Consider the following 17,565-nt stretch of genomic DNA (forward strand, 5'->3'; position numbering starts at 1 on the left):
TGACACTGCTTGGGACAAAACTGAAGGCCTATAGCAGAGAGGTGGCTGTATATCACCTAGGACTGCCCATGGGCATAGACCAGTCTTTTTTTTTTCTGCCTAGTGTCCTACTCCTGTAGGGGGCGATATAACCCTATGGTTCTGAATAAGGAAGCGCTGTCTGTCAATGAACTCAAACAGATTTTACGGAAAGCCAAAAATCCTGTTTTCCTGTGCTTTTTACCTACAATGTTTTATATTGGTGACAGGATCTCTTTAAATGCTGTTGATTTCTGTTCTGATATATGATCTGAATATGATTCTTTCATCACAATAACAAAATAGTTTATAATGATTATGTAGTCCATGTACAAATTAAAAGTTGTATATGACCACTAACCACAGTCGTAAAAATCTATTTTTCAGTATATTTGGTATCATGTTTCACTGTAGACAGTTTTCCTAAGCAAATACCTCTTTTTATTTGCTGGCTCACAAGGACAAGCCATTGCCTCACAATTAGCAGTAACGTTCTCAGCTTGGTGCTTGGGCTACCTGTTGGATAGGCAACCCAATGAGCAACTAAAGGAGCTTGCTTGGCAGGCTAATAACACTGTTCATTGTAAGGCAATTGCTGAAGAAATCTGTATACAAGGAAACCATGCCAAACATACTGAAATTTAGATTTAGGGTTTGCATACACTTTACCCGTTTTATATGTACAGAGGGCCGGGTGGGACAAGTGGTGTTCTGAGAGGACGTTTAGATACATCTTCCCCGAAGTGCGCCTCATGCGCAGGAGCAGTGGATCACCGATCCGAGTACCAGGTGGTGGTGTTCCACCTTGTTACTATGATCACTGTGACCAATCACAACAATTACAAGTCCAGTAGTAAACAATGGCTGTCATTCATAACGCCATTGCTTACAACTGTGATCTCTGTGATTGGTCACAGTGATCATATGCTACAGGGCCAGTCAGTGTACCATGTGATAGCTGTGGCCAATGAAGAAGCACAGTAGTACCTAGTGGCTGCATGAATACAGCAGGAGAGTGTCAGAAATAATGGCTGTAAGATCAATCAAAAGTTTAATAAAACAAATCCTCATCACCTGCATACAGTAGAACACTATGGGAACACTGCACTGCTCTGCTCTGGTGACAGTGTAAAAAAAAACATGGAAAAGGGGTGTTGTGTGTTTTTTTTTTTTTTTTTTTTTTTTTTTTTTTAACAACATACTGTCACTAGAACAAGTGCTGCGTCAGTACGGTGGCATTGTACTGCTGTGGCGGTGATCATATACAATGGCTGGCTGCTCTGATATCACTGCATGTCGTTGCTAGCATCCATTATCTCTGATCACCGCCACAGCAGTACAATGTCACCAGACTAGTGTTTTCCTAATCGCCACCGTTCACTCACAGTACAGTGTCCCTGATCACTGCCACCAGACCAGTGTATGCCAGCAACGGTGATCCTTATCACCACCACGCCAGTTGCAGTGTCACCAAATCAGTGCATGTCAGCAAGTGTTCCTTTTTACCGCGACACCAGTGCAGTGTTGCCTCTGCCTGCCGCCTGTACTAACCCTGGCCTGTTGATTACATTTCTGCCTGCTGTCTGGACTTAGCCTTTGCCTGTTTGCTGACCATGTCTCTACCTGTGGCCTGAACTATCCCATCTGCATGGCCAGCTGACTATGTTCCTTGCTCCTCCAAAATATCATTTTATGGGTGTTCCCACTATCCTGGTGCTCCAGAGCCTCCAAAAATGTGATCGGTAGTTAGGAAATTAGTTGTGTGATGTATGCCCCTAGAAAGCCTGAAGGTGTTCCTTTGAATTTTGAGCTCCTTTGGTTAAGCTGTGAAAAAGTATCATGCCTGTTGTATTGCCACACGTGAGAGGAGTAGCAGAATGTTTTGGAGTGCATTTCTAAGCATGCCTATGATGCGAGATTGACAACTCTGCGTAAAAAAATTAAATAAAAATACATTTTCATTTTCTTTCCTGGATTTTCCAAATTAGTGTGGCAAAAAAGACACTGCCCTTCAAAAAATATTTTGGAATGTTTTTGTGGTTGTTTCCACTATCTTGGAGTTCCAGGGCATACATAAATGTGATAGGTAGTTAGGAAGTTAGGATGTTCCTTGAAAGCCCAAAGGTGCGCCCTAGATATTGGGTGCCTCTATGCATCTAGGCTGTGCATCTAGCAGAATGTGTTTTGGGGTGTATGTGAGAGTTTTACAAATAATTGTGACAAAATTTCAACTTCAAAAAACTCTTCATGCCTCTTCCTAAATACCTTGGACTGTCCACTTTTCAGAAAGAATTCTTTGGGGGGGGGTTATTTGTACTGTCCTGGCATTTTAGGGCCTCAAGAAATGAGGCATCAGGACTGCTCAATTTTCAAAAAAAAACAGGTGCATCTCATAAAGTTTAGAACATCATCAAAAATATAATTTATTAAAGTACCGTAATTCAATTCAAAAAGTGAAACTCCTATATTATATAGATTCAAATCATTACACACACACAGTGATATATTTCAAGCATTTTTTTCAATTTTGATGATTATAGCTTACAGCTAGTGAAAACCCAAAATTCAGTATTTCAGAAAATAAGAATATTACATAAGGCCAATAAAAAAAAGGATTTTTAATACAGAAATGTTGGCTTACTGAAAAGTATGTCCATGTACAGTATACATTTAAAGGGGTTGTAAAGTCAGAAGTATTTTTTCTTAATGCATTCTATGCATTAAGATAAAACGCCTTCCATGTGCAGCAATCCCTTCAGCCCCCCCTACCACTTACCTGAGGTCCCTCCCTGTCCAGCGATGTCCATGGGTGTGTCAGCCATCCAAGATTCTCCTGCTGTTCTCAAAGTCAGCTAGCCAATCAGGAGAGAGTGTGGGCGGTGCCGGATTGGGGCTTCCGTGTCTGAGTGGACACGGGGAGCTGCTTGCTGTGGGAGCACTCAATAGGAGGAAGGGGCCAGGATCACAGAAGAGGGACCCGAGAAGAGGAGGAGGATCTGGGCTGCTCTGTGCAAAACCACTGCAAAAGAGCAGGCAAGTATAACATGTTTGTTGTTTTTTTTTTTTTGGTGGAAAAAAGGAGGAGACGTTACAATCACTTTAATACTTGGTCGGGGGCTCCTTTTGCATTATTTACTGCATCAATACAGTGTGGCATGGAGAGGCGATCAGCCTGTGGCACTGCCGAGGTGTTATGGAAGCCCAGGTTGCTTTGATAACGGCCTTCAGCTAGTCTGAATTGTTGGGTCTGATGTCTCATCTTCCTCTTGAAAATACCCCACAGATTCTCTTTGGGGTCTAGGTCAGGTGAGTTTGCTGGCCAATCAAGCATAGTGATACCATGATCATTAAACCAGGTATTGGTACTTTTGGCAGTGTGGGCAGATGCCAAGTCCTTCACATCTTTGATGTGAAAATTGTTAGATAATAATCAAGTACTAGCCCTTGCTGCTTAAGATGAACATTTGTTTCCCACAAATTTCTTTACAATACTGGAAGGGATTCATTTATTTCTCTTCCGTTCATTGATGAACACAGCTTCTCTTCATTCTTGACCATAGGGTTTATAGCGCCACCTACAGAAGTAGCCAGAAAAACACAGTATATGGGCAGTCCCAGCTGGGATAAACCTCCTCTCTGCTATAGGAAAGCCAGTTATTTCTGCCTAGTGTTTCAGGAGCAAGGACTTAGTTCCCTGCTGGGACATGTGGTTCTATAGCCTTTATTTTTTGGAGATTTTTTTTTCTGTGGAGATTCTCAATCCACAGCCAGGCTGGGTGACAGGCTGGATAATCTAGATGCAGTGGTCCCGTCTAGCCAACATTCGCATGCAGACCTTTAGCTATTCGCTGGGTTGGCCTCTCATGGGGGCACACATGACCAGGCATCTATGTCAGTGTCACCCTGGCTCGACAGCCCCCTCCCCCTTTTGATGATGGCAGCCCGGATGAACCTGCCCACCTTGGGATTGCCCCCCCATGTCCCTGGGAATTCTGCACATTTTAAGGCACCAGTGATCACACACATTATCCCGGTGTAGCAGTCTGAGGATACTTCTGGGGCTGCGGTGAATTTCCCCTTTGTAACTCCCTAGCTTGTTTGTTCTGCCAAGAAATTTCCCTATCCCACCTATTTAATGGATTTATTTCCTAGGCTGGGGGGAGCCTGAACTGTCTGTTAGGGCCACGGAGCGCTTTTAGTACATTCTTCCTGTGAGGAGGCCCATCTGAAGGTGGACCTTGCTTCCCTGTTGTGGACCGTGCAGTTTTGGTGTACCACTGACTGGGTGTGCTGGACTGCTGCACCAAGGACTGGGTAAGGAACAGGGGTTCCCCGGTCTTGGTGAACTGCAGGACCACCTGGTCCAGGGCCTTCAGTCCAGTGCGATACATCTTTAGATACGACTCTTGTCTTCCTAGCTCCTCATCTTGTTAGTACTTCGCTAGGGTATCTGGCTTAGTGTTGGTGTGCGGAATGGGAAGTCTGAGCAGGCCCTGGCAGACTTTCCTTCCATGGTACCACCTTGGTTGACATTATCAAAGTCTTTCACGTGGTAGAGTACTTTTTGTCCTTTAAAAAGAAAAGGGAACGAGTTGCGCCACTGGTGTCTTATCCTCTGCACACATACAGCTTCTTTGTCCCCTGGGTTCACTGGTCAGCTTCAAATCCTTCAGCCTCCCCTTGGGTGCTCCAAACGCGCTGGGCCTTATAAGCTAAGCCCGCAGACACTCCCCACTCGGTATGTATGCTGCTCAGACAAGACTAGGGTGAGGTGGTTGCATGCATTGGTTTGCGGTCTCGGGAACCTCCCTACCTTCGGACAGGGGGCCCACGTTCTAATCCTGTTGTATTATGAGCTAGATAACTTTTATATATTCACCAGACAAGTTCTTTTTTTCTTGTCTTCACTCCTTGTTTGCAGGCTTTTTATGGGCTAGTGCAGTATCGTGCCTTACGATCTGTCGTCAGGGATGCACATTACCAGTTTACACACACCCCTTTCTGGTCTGGCCATCTCTTCACGCCAGGGCTGTGTTTTGGCCTAGGCCGACAAGGCCTAGGCCTAGGGCGGCACTTTGCGGGGGGCGGCAAAATAGGCCGCCCCCCCACCCGTCTGACTGATTCCCGGCTCCCGCTGCCGCCTCCCGCACACTTGCAGCCCACGGCGGACGGCTTTCTGTAGCGGCGCCGCTGTGTATGGGCGTGCTTGGCAGAGGGTGGGGGCGTGTATCTCACGCCCCCTACTCTCTGACAAGCACGCCCATACACCGCGGCGCCGCTACAGAAAGCCGGCCGCCGTGGGCTGCAAGTGTGCGGGAGGTGGCAGCGGGAGCCGGGAATCAGTCAGACGGGTGGGGGGGGCTTTCTCTCATGCGGGGGGGCGGCGTGTGTCACTCGCGCCCCCCATATGCAACAGGTGACAGGTGGAGCCTTAAGCTCCACCTACCCTCCCCTGCACTGCTTTCCTGCAGTGAATCTTCTCCTCGGCCCTGGGGCTGTGACGTCAGGAGGAGAGAGAGGAGCACGAGGGAAACCCCCAGGACAGCAGGTACAGTGATTTAATAAAGTATATCAGTATTATGGGCACTGGCAGAATTTGATGGGCACAGTGGCAGCGTTCGATGGGCACAGTGGCAGCGTTCGATGGGCACAGTGGCAGCGTTCGATGGGCACAGTGGCAGCGTTCGAGGGCACAGTGGCAGCGTTCGATGGGCACAGTGGCAGCGTTCGATGGGCACAGTGGCAGCGTTCGATGGGCACAGTGGCAGCGTTCGATGGGCACAGTGGCAGCGTTCGATGGGCACAGTGGCTGCGTTTGATGGGGCACAGTGGCTGCGTTTGATGGGGCACAGTGGCTGCGTTTGATGGGGCACAGCGGCTGCGTTTGATGGGGCACAGCGGCTGCGTTTGATGGGGCACAGCGGCTGCGTTTGATGGGGCACAGCGGCTGCGTTTGATGGGCACAGTGAGACCCCCCCCCCGTGATAGCATTAAAACTCAGCAGCTAAAAATACTGTAGCTGCTGACTTTTAATATTAGGACACTTACCTGTCCAGGGATCCAGCGATGTCGACACCTCATCCGATTTTCGGATTGGCTCTCGGGTTTTGCCACTATCATTCATGGTAAGGGAAACCGACCGGTTCCCTACTGCACATGTGCGAAGCGCGTTGCACTTTCTGAATGGCCCAGCGGAGGAAGGAGGGGGGCAAACTTCAGAGGGGACAGCGCAGTCTCCCAGAAGTGGGGAAGGGTACCTGTCAGAAACGGGTACCCGTTCCCCCCTGAAAGGTGCCAAATGAGCCTAAAGAGGAAGGGGTGTTGTTTACAGATGATAGGGTGGGTCTTAAACAGGAAGGGGTGTGGCCTCGGCAGGATGGGGTGGGTCGTATTTAAATTAGGGGGGTGCATGCGTTTAGTCAGGCCTAGGGCAGCACAAAACCTAAATACACCACTGCTTCACGCGTATTTACCATGGTGTTAGCTCCAGTCCTGGCGTTGCTGGCACAAGGGGGGGATTGCCACATCTGGTTATCTGGAATCTCACTCTGCGCTGATGGATTATGTTCTGATTATGATGCGCACCCTGCAGGAGTCGAATGGGTCCTGTGCCACTAGCAGTCCGCTCTTGCGCAATCGAGAGGCTGGAGTATTTGGGTCTGATGATGGACTCGGTGCGGGCCAAAGTGCTCCTTCCACTCGGTAAGCTTCGGAAACTTCAGTCCACCATTCAGCTACTGTTGTCCTGCAGGTGGGTTCACCTGTAATCCTGCATGCGGGTTCTGGGTCTCATGGTATCCATCCTCGAGGTGGTCCTGGATGTGAAGTCATGGGGGGGGGGGGGATGGGGGGGTGTCTGCAGAGGGAAATTCTTTCCAAGTGGGAGGTCTCTCCATGTTCCTGGACAATCTGATTTGGCTGGTCCAGGGGGCCAGAGCTTCTTTGTGGATGCCCGGGAAGGTTTTGATCGGACAATGCTACGTCCGTGGCTTATGTTGACCATCAGGGTGGCATTAGGAGTGCAGCATTGGTGTTTAAATCTCCTGGTAGCCAGGGTTCCATGCACCAGCTCTCTCCTCTGTGTACATTCTGGGCATGTACAACTGGCAGGTGGATTACCTGAGTCGCCAGGCGTTGGATCGGGGAGAGCAGTCTTCACACCTGGAAGTGTTTAGACAGCTCTGTCTACGGTGAGGCAACGCTGGCCATGGATCTGCTGATGTCCTGTTTCAACAGGAAAGTGCCATAGTTTGTGGTGAGAGAGCGAGGGATCATCTGAGGGATGCGATGGACATTCTGGTGATGCCGTGGAGTCATGATCTCATTTATGCATCTCCTTTTTAGCTTCCCCCTCTTCTGCTGCACAGGATGGAGGGAAGATCTTTTGTCTCAAAGGCTGATCTTCCACCCTGCTTTACCATCGCTGGCTTGGTTTTTTGAAAGCTAGGTTCTAGGAGATGGTGTTGTCAGGCTCAGTCATTACTGCCATACATAAGGCCTGTACATGAACTACTTGGAGAGTTATCAAACTTGACTGGCTTTGGGTTCGGCTTGAGCCTTTTCAGTGGCTCGGATCTTGGCCTTCTCTAACGCAGCAGTTGAGTACAAGCTTGCTTTTAGTACTATTAAGGGTCAGGTGTCTGCCTGTGTGGGCTTGTTTCAAAACTCCTTAACCACGCACTCCTTGGTTTATGATTTTCTCTGAGGGATACGTCATGTGGCACCCCTTGGTGTGTTCACAGTTGCCATCGTAGGACCTAAACTTGGTTCCTTTGGTCCTTCAGGAGCCTCAGTTTGAGAATATTGGGATGATTCCCTTGCTCACGCTCCCTCATTAGGTTGCCTTTTTTTTGTTTGCACACCATGCTTCTGGTCTGGGAGCTGGTGGCCTTGTCCTGTATACGGGGACATGGTGGTTGTAAATGCAGGTCCTTGATTCCCTCTGAGGTTCGTATCAATTTTTCTGCTAAATGAGAACATTGTTCTACTTTCACTGTGTCCACATCCTTTGCACCCTGGCAACCCTGCAGCCTCCTCTGTCTCCTTTTCTGAATGGATCCGGCAGACGAGGTCTGGCATAGCCTCCTCTGTCTCCTTTTCTGAATGGATCCGGCAGACTAGGTCTGGCAGCCTCCTCTGTCTCCTTCTCTGAATGGATCCGGCAGACGAGGTCTGGCAGCCTCCTCTGTCTCCTTTTCTGAATGGATCCGGCAGACAGTGGTTCAGGCTTGCCATTAAGGGTTGGGCCCCTATTTTTCTAGTTATGGTACACTTGTCAGAAAACTCACTGCTTCTTGGGTGTTCTGACATCAGGCTTCTGCTACTTACATTTTCGAGGCTGCTACCTACCTGGATGTCTGGGCATACCTTTTACCAAATACAAACAAGTGTAGCGCTGAAAATTTTTATACCTTTTACCAAAGTTTTACGAATTTGATGGGGTTTTTTTTTTTTTTTTTGGTTATACCAGCTGGGACTGCCCATAGACGATGCTGTGTTCTTTTTCTGCCTAGTGTTGTCTTCATTCTTGACCATGGTGTTTATAGCGCCACTTACAGGAGTAGAAGCTGTGCCTGTCAATTAACTCAGAGAAAATGGATTTTATGGCGAGTAACAAAAATAAATAAAAATCAAATTTTTCCACGTATTTTGCAACCACAAAGGCTGGCTGTAATAAAAAAAAAAAATGCTTATACATACCTAGTCTGAAGCCGCTCTGGTCACGATTGAGTCACAGTGCTGACTTCAGTGTAGAGGAGGGACAACAGACAATGAATGTCCCATAGTAAGGCTATGGGTAATGTCATCACCCAGGCTCTACAGCCATTGCCGCTGCCTCTTTTCTACATTGAATCCGGCGCTTGCCTAGAGCAATAGCAGTCAGATCCTGATAGAAGTGTAAGAAGAAATAAGGAATGGTTTAGGTGGAAAAACTTCTCCAAAGGAGGAGAGGTTATCGCCTAAAAGCACCAACAAAAAACTGGTGTCTAATGGAGTGGGTGGCATTATAAGAGTGTACATTACGGGAGGCCCTAGCAAGTGTTTCTAAGGGTGGCCATTCAGATCTTATTTTTTGCAAACTGTCACCGATCTAAATATCGGACCTCTATAAGAGCTACTGCCTAACTGATGAGTTTGCATAAGAACTGGAAATTATTTATTCTCATACACAGAAATCGTGCAAAATCTTGAAACATTATATATTAGCATGTACAGTGGTGAAAATTATTTGATCCCTTGCAGATTTTGTAAGTTTGCCCACTTACAAAAGAATGAGGGGTCTAGAATTATCATGGGTGTATTTTAAAATGAGAGACACAGATTAACCAACAATCCAGAAAAAAAACGCATGATACAAAAATGTTCTAAATGGGGTTGCAGTTCAGTGAGTAAAAGAAGTATTTGATCCCCTACCAATTAACAATAATTCTGGCTCCCACAGACTGTTTACCAAATGAGCACATACTGTAGCCAGATTAGTCAATTTAAGAAGGTGCTCCTAATATCACCTTATGTGTATAAAAGACACCTGTCCACAATCTTTCTTTCATGCAAACCTCACCTTCATTGGCAAGACCAAAGAGTTGTCAAAGGATGTCGGAGACAAGAGTGTAGACCTACACAAGGCTGGAATGGGCTACAAGACGATCAGCAAAAAGCTTGGTGAAAGACAACTGTCTTCAATTACCCACCGGTCTGAAGCTCCATGCAAGATTTCGCCTCAGGATGATGAGAAAAGTGAGGGCTCAGCCCAGAAAATACAGGGAAGGAGCTTGTGAATGATCTCAAGGCAGTCAGGACCACAGTCACCAAACAAACCATTGGTAACACAATACGCTACCATGGATTGAAATCCTGCAGCACCCGCAAGGTCCCCCTCCTCAAGAAGGCACATGTACTGGCCCATCTGAAGTTTGCCAGTGAACATCTAAATGAGTCGGAGAAGGAGTGGGAGAAAGTGCTGTGGTCAGATGAGACCAAAATTGAGCTCTTTGGCATTACCTTGACTCGCTGTGTTTGGAGGAAGAAAGATGCTATGACCCTAAGAATACCATCCCTACAGGCAAGCATGGAGGAGGAAACATGCTTTGGGGCTGTTTTCTCTGCTAAAGGTACAGGCCGACTTTGCCGCATTGAGGGGTCATGTATTGTAAAATCTTGGATGAGAACCTTTTTTTTCCCCCTCTGCCAGAACACTGAAGATGACTTCCAGCATGATAATGACCCAAAACATACTTCCAAGGCAACAAAGTGGCTCAAGAAGAAGCATATTAAGGTCATGGAGTGGCCTAGCTAGTCTCCAGACCTTAATCCTATAAATTTCTAGAGGGAGCTGAAACTTCGAGTTGCCAAGCGACAGCCAAGAAACCTTAATGATTTAGAGAAGATCTGTAAAGAAGAGTGGACCAAAATGCCTCCTGAGATGTGTGCAAACCTGGTAACCAACAAAACGTCTTACCTCTGTGCTTGCCGACAATGTAAAATACATGTAAAATACACCTATGATAAAAATTATGGACCCTTCATTTCTTTGCAAGTGAGCAAACTTACAAAATCCGCAGGGGATCAAATAATTTCACCACCGTTTGGCATTTAAATATCAAGTGATGGACAAGTCCTAAAAGTGTGGCATTCCATACAAGAACTAGCAGAACTGGTAGCAATCTGTACATGCACTAACAATCTTGTATATTACAAAAATATTATATTTATATATGTGCGTGTGTGTATACAAACATCACATCCTGCCTGCTTTTGTTATTGACAATAATCTTGAAATAATTGGCGTGTTCGTATTAGTAAAATGTCATTTTAAATATTAAAGTTGGCTGCACAGAAAGGCTGCAGCCAACTTTAATATTTAAAATTTTCAGTTTTGTATACCATGCTAATTGATTGTAACATGCTTCCAAATCTTTACAGAAACAGCAATGCACTAGGTGGCTAGTATATTTGTTTCTTCTATATGGTTGAAAACTGCAGTTTTTATAAGTGGCCTGCATAACTTAAAATTGTTGTGATTACCTTAAATGATCACAACAATAGAAAGTAATATTACATGGGGCACCAACGGTACCAGTGAAATTGTAATTTTGCTCTATCCCTGCTAGGCACAAGAAGAGAAGAGAAACAGTAGTGGACATGATGCAGTTGGGACAGAAAGGCCTTTATCTTCCAGTAGTGATACTGGTAAGTCCACCTCATGTCACCACTATAATATAGATTTTATTTCATACACACATAACAGTATATTGATTTTATATGGCCCCAGTTGCAATTTCATTGTTTGAATCTTCCTATGTTTTTTCTTTTTAGTAAAACGAAGCTCCTGCAGCTCCCAGTCAGAGGATTCTCTTTCCTCACCTCTCAGCCCCATCCCCTCGTCTGATAATGTAAGTGAGGTAAAACTATTTAATTTGACATTTTCAAGTAACCAGATCTGTTTACTCATCAACTTTTATTACTTGGCATTACATAATAATTACCAAAGTGCCACCATCTTGTTGTTCTCTGATATAATTTTATTTGTTCTTCGTTTTTTTTTTTTTTTTTGTGGGTTTGATGAACTTCTGTGCAAAGGCACCATTAGCATTCATGTGCCAACTGCTATGCAATATTGCAGGCCTGTTTGTGTGCCTAGACCCAGGTCTGGAGAGAACCCCCCCCCCCCCCCCCCCAGCATGCAGGTCAGGAATTCAGACCTTATACCTCACTTATTGTATGTTTGTTCTGGATCAATGACTCACTAGTGAAACCAGGTGTTAGGATGGCATCTCTGGCTGGTCCTGTGTTTTTTAGATCTACTCCATTCGAATGGCAGATCTTCCCTGCATACAGTCCAGTTTAAAGCACAACCCTGTTGGTTATCTCAGTGGAGGGAATGGCCAGGAAATCGCAATGTCCTAATTATTATTTTTTTCAAAGACATGATGATCTTCTTTTAAAGTAGTTTAAACCAGAATGAAGGAAACCTGCCCCAGAATATGTAACCAGCAAGTAAAGTCAAAACTCCTGAATTGTTTTTGTCATGGGTCAGAGCATAAAACTCATTCAGTTCTAGACATACAGCTCAGGGGAAAAAAGTAGTTGACAGGTTAGTGGGCAGTTTGGGGATGGGATATTCAGAGTCTGTCAGCCCCCTTCAGAGCACAGTCCCCCTTTTATATCTATTGTCCACAGTCCCCCGTTATGTCACTGTCCACAGTCCCCCTTTTAAAGCAGTCCCACAGTGTCCTCAGCCCCCTTCACATCACAGCACCCCTTTACATTATAGTGCCCCTTTACAGTGGCTGCTAAGTCTCTACCCTGTAGGTAGGAGTTCTGAGCAGGGAAGGCAGAGATTGATGTTCGAGAGGGAAGGAGGGGAGGAGACAAACTGCAGGGCGCTGTGATGTAAAGGGGGGGACTGCACTGTAAAGGGGCAATGTTACACTGCCCCTTAATATCATTGTCCACAGTTCCCCCTTTAAGGCAGTCCCACAGTGACTGCCTTTTTTTTTTTGTTAAAAATAACAAACCTGTTATACTTACCTGCTCTTTGCAGTAGATTTGCACAGTTCAGCCTGGATCCTCCTCTTCTCGGGTCCCTCTTTGGCACTCCTGGCCTCTCCTGTTGAGTGCCCTCACAGCAAGCAGCTTGCTAATGGGGCACCCAAGCCGAGGCTCCCTGTGTCCATTCAGATATGGAGCTGTGGTCCCCCTCTCTCCTCATTGGCTCAGCAAAATGCCATTGGCTCCCACTGCTGTCAGTCTCAGCCAATGAGGATGGAGAATGCTGGACAGCCGAGTCTTTTGTGCAACATCACTTGATCGAAATGGGGCTCAAGTATGTATTTGGGGGGCTGCTGCACACAGAAGGCTTTTTATCTTAAAGTAGAACAATACGAAAACCTTCATTTATTTTTCATTTCAGATAGAGCAAGGGAGGGTTATAACCCCCATCAGATTTTTTTTTTGTGTCCAATTTCTGAGATTTCCCTTCACTTCCTGTCCAATAGCCAAACAGGAAGTAGGAGGAAATCCCTGAAAATTAAGGGAATTCCTTGGGGACCCCCAGGTCACCAGAACTAGTGTCCTTATTGGAATATTTCCCTACTACTACTTTTCTGGGGATAGCACAAAATTTGGGGTTTTATTTTACTTTCTACTATGTGTCCTATTTACCATTATCAAAAGTGAGAGGGTGAATCTCCCTAACGGGGGCACAGACAGCAATAAAAACCTAATAGGCGTTCTAATCCCACTCTATCCAAAAACAAAAAAAACATTTTGCCTTTAGTTATACTTTAATGCATAGAATGCATTAAGATCAAAAACCTTCTACCTTTACAACTACTTTAATCCAGGTTAGACTGGAGGGAACATTTTTTGGAACAGATATAGTTAAGCTTTTCAGCACTTTAAGGTCAGCCCAGTTTTTTTTTTTCCCTGGGCATTCCTTGCAGCGTTTGTCAGGGCCAGAGAGGTGGCACTATTTGTCTTTGTTGCTATGGACTTTGCGAGTAGCTGCAGCAAGCTATGAGTGGTGCACTTTTTACTAACTTGAATGCTGCTAGTGGTGCCTTGTGTACTAGGTGGCCAGGCACGCTGTATACCCAAACATCACTGTTTCTTCGACGGCTTTCTTTATATTTACTCTAGCCAAGTTAATGGATGACATCATGGGGTTAGGACTTGTGTGTGCACAAACTGAACTCTGCCTTTCTCTCGCAGCTGCTGTCCCTCCTCACATTGCCTTGTGGCTGGCGTGCTCGAGCCATGCAGCAGCAGTAATGTTCAGCACCCAGGGTTCCTGTCCTCTGTCTGCAGTGACTTTTGGTCACGCAACCTTAACTCTGTGCACATACCAGACTAAAGCTCATCTAGTCTGTAAGGACTCCTGAGTAGGGGCCATTTTTCTTGGCTTCTGCAGTATGTTATCCTAAATATCTTAAAAGATGCCCTATGGTGCATATAGTGGGGTAGCTGCTGAACAGCCTTATTCACCAGGCGAGCCCTCAGACGGGGGGGGGGGGGGGGTCACACCTGGGGTCTGTGCGACAGATCTGGAAAGTGCTCTTTGGCTGACATAGTACACTCTGGCCCAGAAAGTTTTACAAGTTAGAGCCCACTGCCCAAAGGTCACAGTCCAGTGGGATCTGGGTGTGGCAGCCAAAGCTAGACTAAGGAGAAACAGCTGCAGAAAACTGCTATATAGAGACAAGCTCAAGCAATGATGTTGGTAGCCGAAGTTTGCTTAACCACTTGCCGCCCGCAATATAACAAAATGACGGCGGCAAATTGGTTTCAATATCCTGACTGAGTGTCATATGATGTCCTCAGGATATTAAGCCGCTGCGCGCCCCCTGGGGCGTGCATCGCAGGGATTGTTGTTGCGGTGTGTCAACTCTTCTGTAGGCACCAGTATATGGCTTCTTTCTATTAAGCTGTGTGCCTCAATAGACTCTGAGAAAAGGTTTTTACGGTGAGCATAAAAATTCTATTTTTCCCACAAACAATAGTATGTCCTTTTACATTCTTGTGAAAGTAGGACATCACTCTGTCAACCTTGACTCATTTTAATCCTTATGCTGGTAGCATTAGTAAATAGGAAAGTATATCCTATTTACTTAAACTTTTATATTTCTTCATTACTTCCTGGATTCCAGGCCATAGGCAAATTGGTGTCATACATTCCAGGAGTCTTTGAGGGGTTTTCTCAGCAAAGCACAAAATCCTGCCTGGGCTAAGGGCAGGTGGATTCAAGGACGTTAATGCTTCATGAATAATCTACCCTCACTCAAGCTACAGTCAGAAATGCTAGGAGGGGATTTTCAAAGTGAATTCTCAGCAAAATGGATGGATGGGGGAGTTTACTTTGAATGTTAAATATTAATTAAATCATGTTTTTGATGCTCAGACGCAGCGTAGTTCTACTTTAGGTTTTGAAGATTAGGCCTAAATTGGGTGGGCTGATTAAAAAACATCTACACTTTGCATATTTCTTCTGCATCCTCCATAACATGCTGCACATTTGTGCTAGTTGGTGTTGTAAACAGAAAAATATTGCATTCATTTTTTTTTCCGGTATGCATGAGTTCTATCCAAAATAGATTGCCAATATATGTGAATCGATAAACTGGGTAAAAGGTGACATCGAAGAATGTTATCTTTGCTACTGAGGGAAACATGATGTGATGGATATGCTATGCTTTGCTTTATAAGAAGCCTGCATTGCAAATCATTCCAAGTATAATGAGAGCACTAAAACTATTATGTATAAAATGCAAATCTCCTAAACTACTCATACCTGCAGCAAACCAAAAGAATTTCCATTCTAATGCTAGGTTGTTTGGATGAGGATTAAGCTCCAGCCTTTCCTGGAAATTGACGCATACCTGCCCGAGCTGTACAATCCTATAGACAGACCATAAAAGTGTTGGGATAGTAGAAATGTGTGGGAGCTTCAGCAACATTAGCATGCCTTGTAGAAGGGCCCAGGATTCTGATTTAAAGCCCCTGAAGGTATATGCAGGTTGTTTCTGGTTTCAGTATTCTCCGAGTCACTTGTAAGTAAAGTGAGCACTGGCATTTTCAGGAAATGTTTCATAAATTTTATCCTACCTATTTCCTCAGTATAGGTTTCCTTTTAAATTGGAAAGTCATTTTTCACCTTTTAAGGATTCTTTTCTTCTTTTTTTTTTGCAGATTTATGACCACACCAGCTTTTTAAACCTTTCTAATACCTCATCCTAAAAGGATTTGTCTACTCTTGTATCCAGTGAGGTCCGTTCTAGTCACTGCCAAATCCAGGAAATGCATGCTTGATCTATCAGCCAAATGATGGAAGAAGTAACTCTAACCAAAGCCATTCTGGATGTGACAATAGAAGATCCTGCATGTAAACGTTGAACAGACTTCTTAAAGAAGTGGTGCCAAGTAATACAGATTTGTATCATCGCTAGAGATTATTGAAGAGTTTCATTTTATAGTGTCTGTTTTATAAGTGTAATTTTTGTTAAATTTTATAAAGCCTGACCCTTGCTGGGGACCCCATGTCGAGTCCTATAAATAAGAGAGAACCCCTGCAAGTAATGTAATTACTTTTTTTTAGAAATTCACCTGATAACGAATATACTTTTTTCCCCTCCTATGACTTGCATTTGTACACAATTATTATTACTTCCTTCCCATTCTGGCAAATAGAACTATACTTGAATTTGCCTTAACAATCCAGGTCTTTGTTAAAACACACCAGCCAATGTTCTTTTAAAAAGCAATGAAGAAATGTTAGCCCGCATTAATAAAAAAAAAAAGTCTGTATGTCCAAACTATTTGGCTGAAGATGGTTTCTAATGTTAAGTATTTTGGATACCAATGGTCTCCTACTTGGCGGTAATAGATTGCAAGTAACATGGTCAAAATCAAGCTTCAGTATAACCCGAATCTGTATTTTGTTCCAGTCCATCACATACAAATCAATGTCTTTCAATAACTGAATTGCAAAATACATATGTTTTTATGGAGTTTATTATATTATGTACAAGGGAAAAAAAGAAACCGTAAATAAATTCTGACTTGGAAAGTGTCATTTCCTTCTTGCTGTGAATATACAGCATTGTATGCAAGATAAAATTATACACCATAAATATTATGAAATATCTGACCATGTCCATATATTTCCAGAAAATGTCACAGCTTCCACTTTCTATGTCCTGTCAAAAATACAGAAGAATAAATCTGTTAGAAATTGTTTCCCTGTAAAACAAACCCATTCAGTTTAGTTTCAAAATGAAAGTATGTGTGTGTGTATATATATGTGTATGTATGTATATATATGTGTGTGTGTGTGTGTGTGTATATATATATATAATAAATATACCCCCCCCCCCTTTTTTTTTTTAAATAAGTGATTACATACCCTCTGTTCTAAGCTGCATAAGTAGCTGGGGGTGGAGAAAAACAGCATTACACTGGTCTTCTCAGTGAATGGTTGTGCGGGGGTGGGTGCTGTTGGGACAGATCTGATCATTTGGAGGAGAGCAGGCTGAGTTCTGAGCACATCTAGACTGACCACACTGTGCTCCCATGCCTAGTGTGATCAGTTTATAATAGGAAAGCCAAGGGGCTGGCAGGAACATCACGGATTTCACATATAGGAAGCAATACAAAGAACAGGATACTTTTTTGTGCATGTCAATCAAGGCTGCTGGGTAAGGCCTGATTCACACCTATGTATTTTTAGTGCTTTTTGCATTTTACAGACTTGGACTACAGAACATGTTCCATAGGAAAATATGTTAAATAGACTGTAGTGCAAATCTGCAAAAAGCACAAAAAAATGCATAGGTGTGAATCAGGCCTTAAAGAAGATGCTGACTACAGTCTGTGACCTTGTGGATATCAGCCTGTTGGAGAGGAGTATCCCTTCCTGTAGTTCCACCTTTACACACAGGACTTCATATCTAGTGTCTGTTAACCATAGCAATTGGATACTGACTGTTGCTGTGATCACACTACATTGTAAAACACCTGTCATCACAAGGAAACACAGTTGACCATGGACAG

At 44.5% G+C, this 17,565-nt stretch overlaps 2 protein-coding genes across 7 annotated transcripts in view; one reads left to right on the top strand and one right to left on the bottom strand.

The window, feature by feature from the left end:
• Positions 1–16,582, top strand: part of CDC42BPG (CDC42 binding protein kinase gamma) — a 268,963-nt gene extending 252,381 nt beyond the window's left edge. Inside the window, exons 35-37 of one of the 2 annotated variants that reach the window (XM_073604887.1) lie at positions 11,130–11,208; positions 11,335–11,420; positions 15,706–16,582. In XM_073604887.1, the coding sequence (XP_073460988.1) occupies positions 11,130–11,208; positions 11,335–11,420; positions 15,706–15,753 (213 nt within the window). In that variant the 3' untranslated portion in view covers positions 15,754–16,582. The remainder of the gene's footprint in view (positions 1–11,129; positions 11,209–11,334; positions 11,421–15,705) is intronic. The other variant, XM_073604888.1, reaches the window with a different exon arrangement.
• SCYL1 (SCY1 like pseudokinase 1) overlaps positions 16,512–17,565 on the bottom strand; it is a 120,165-nt gene continuing 119,111 nt past the window's right edge. For all 5 annotated transcript variants that reach the window (XM_073604890.1, XM_073604893.1, XM_073604892.1 and 2 more), the window contains one exon: positions 16,512–16,712. The gene's annotated coding sequence lies outside the window, so the exon portion shown is untranslated. The remainder of the gene's footprint in view (positions 16,713–17,565) is intronic.

The sequence above is a fragment of the Aquarana catesbeiana genome, linkage group LG11 (genome assembly GCF_042186555.1).
Source record: "Aquarana catesbeiana isolate 2022-GZ linkage group LG11, ASM4218655v1, whole genome shotgun sequence".
NCBI lineage: Eukaryota > Metazoa > Chordata > Amphibia > Anura > Ranidae > Aquarana > Aquarana catesbeiana.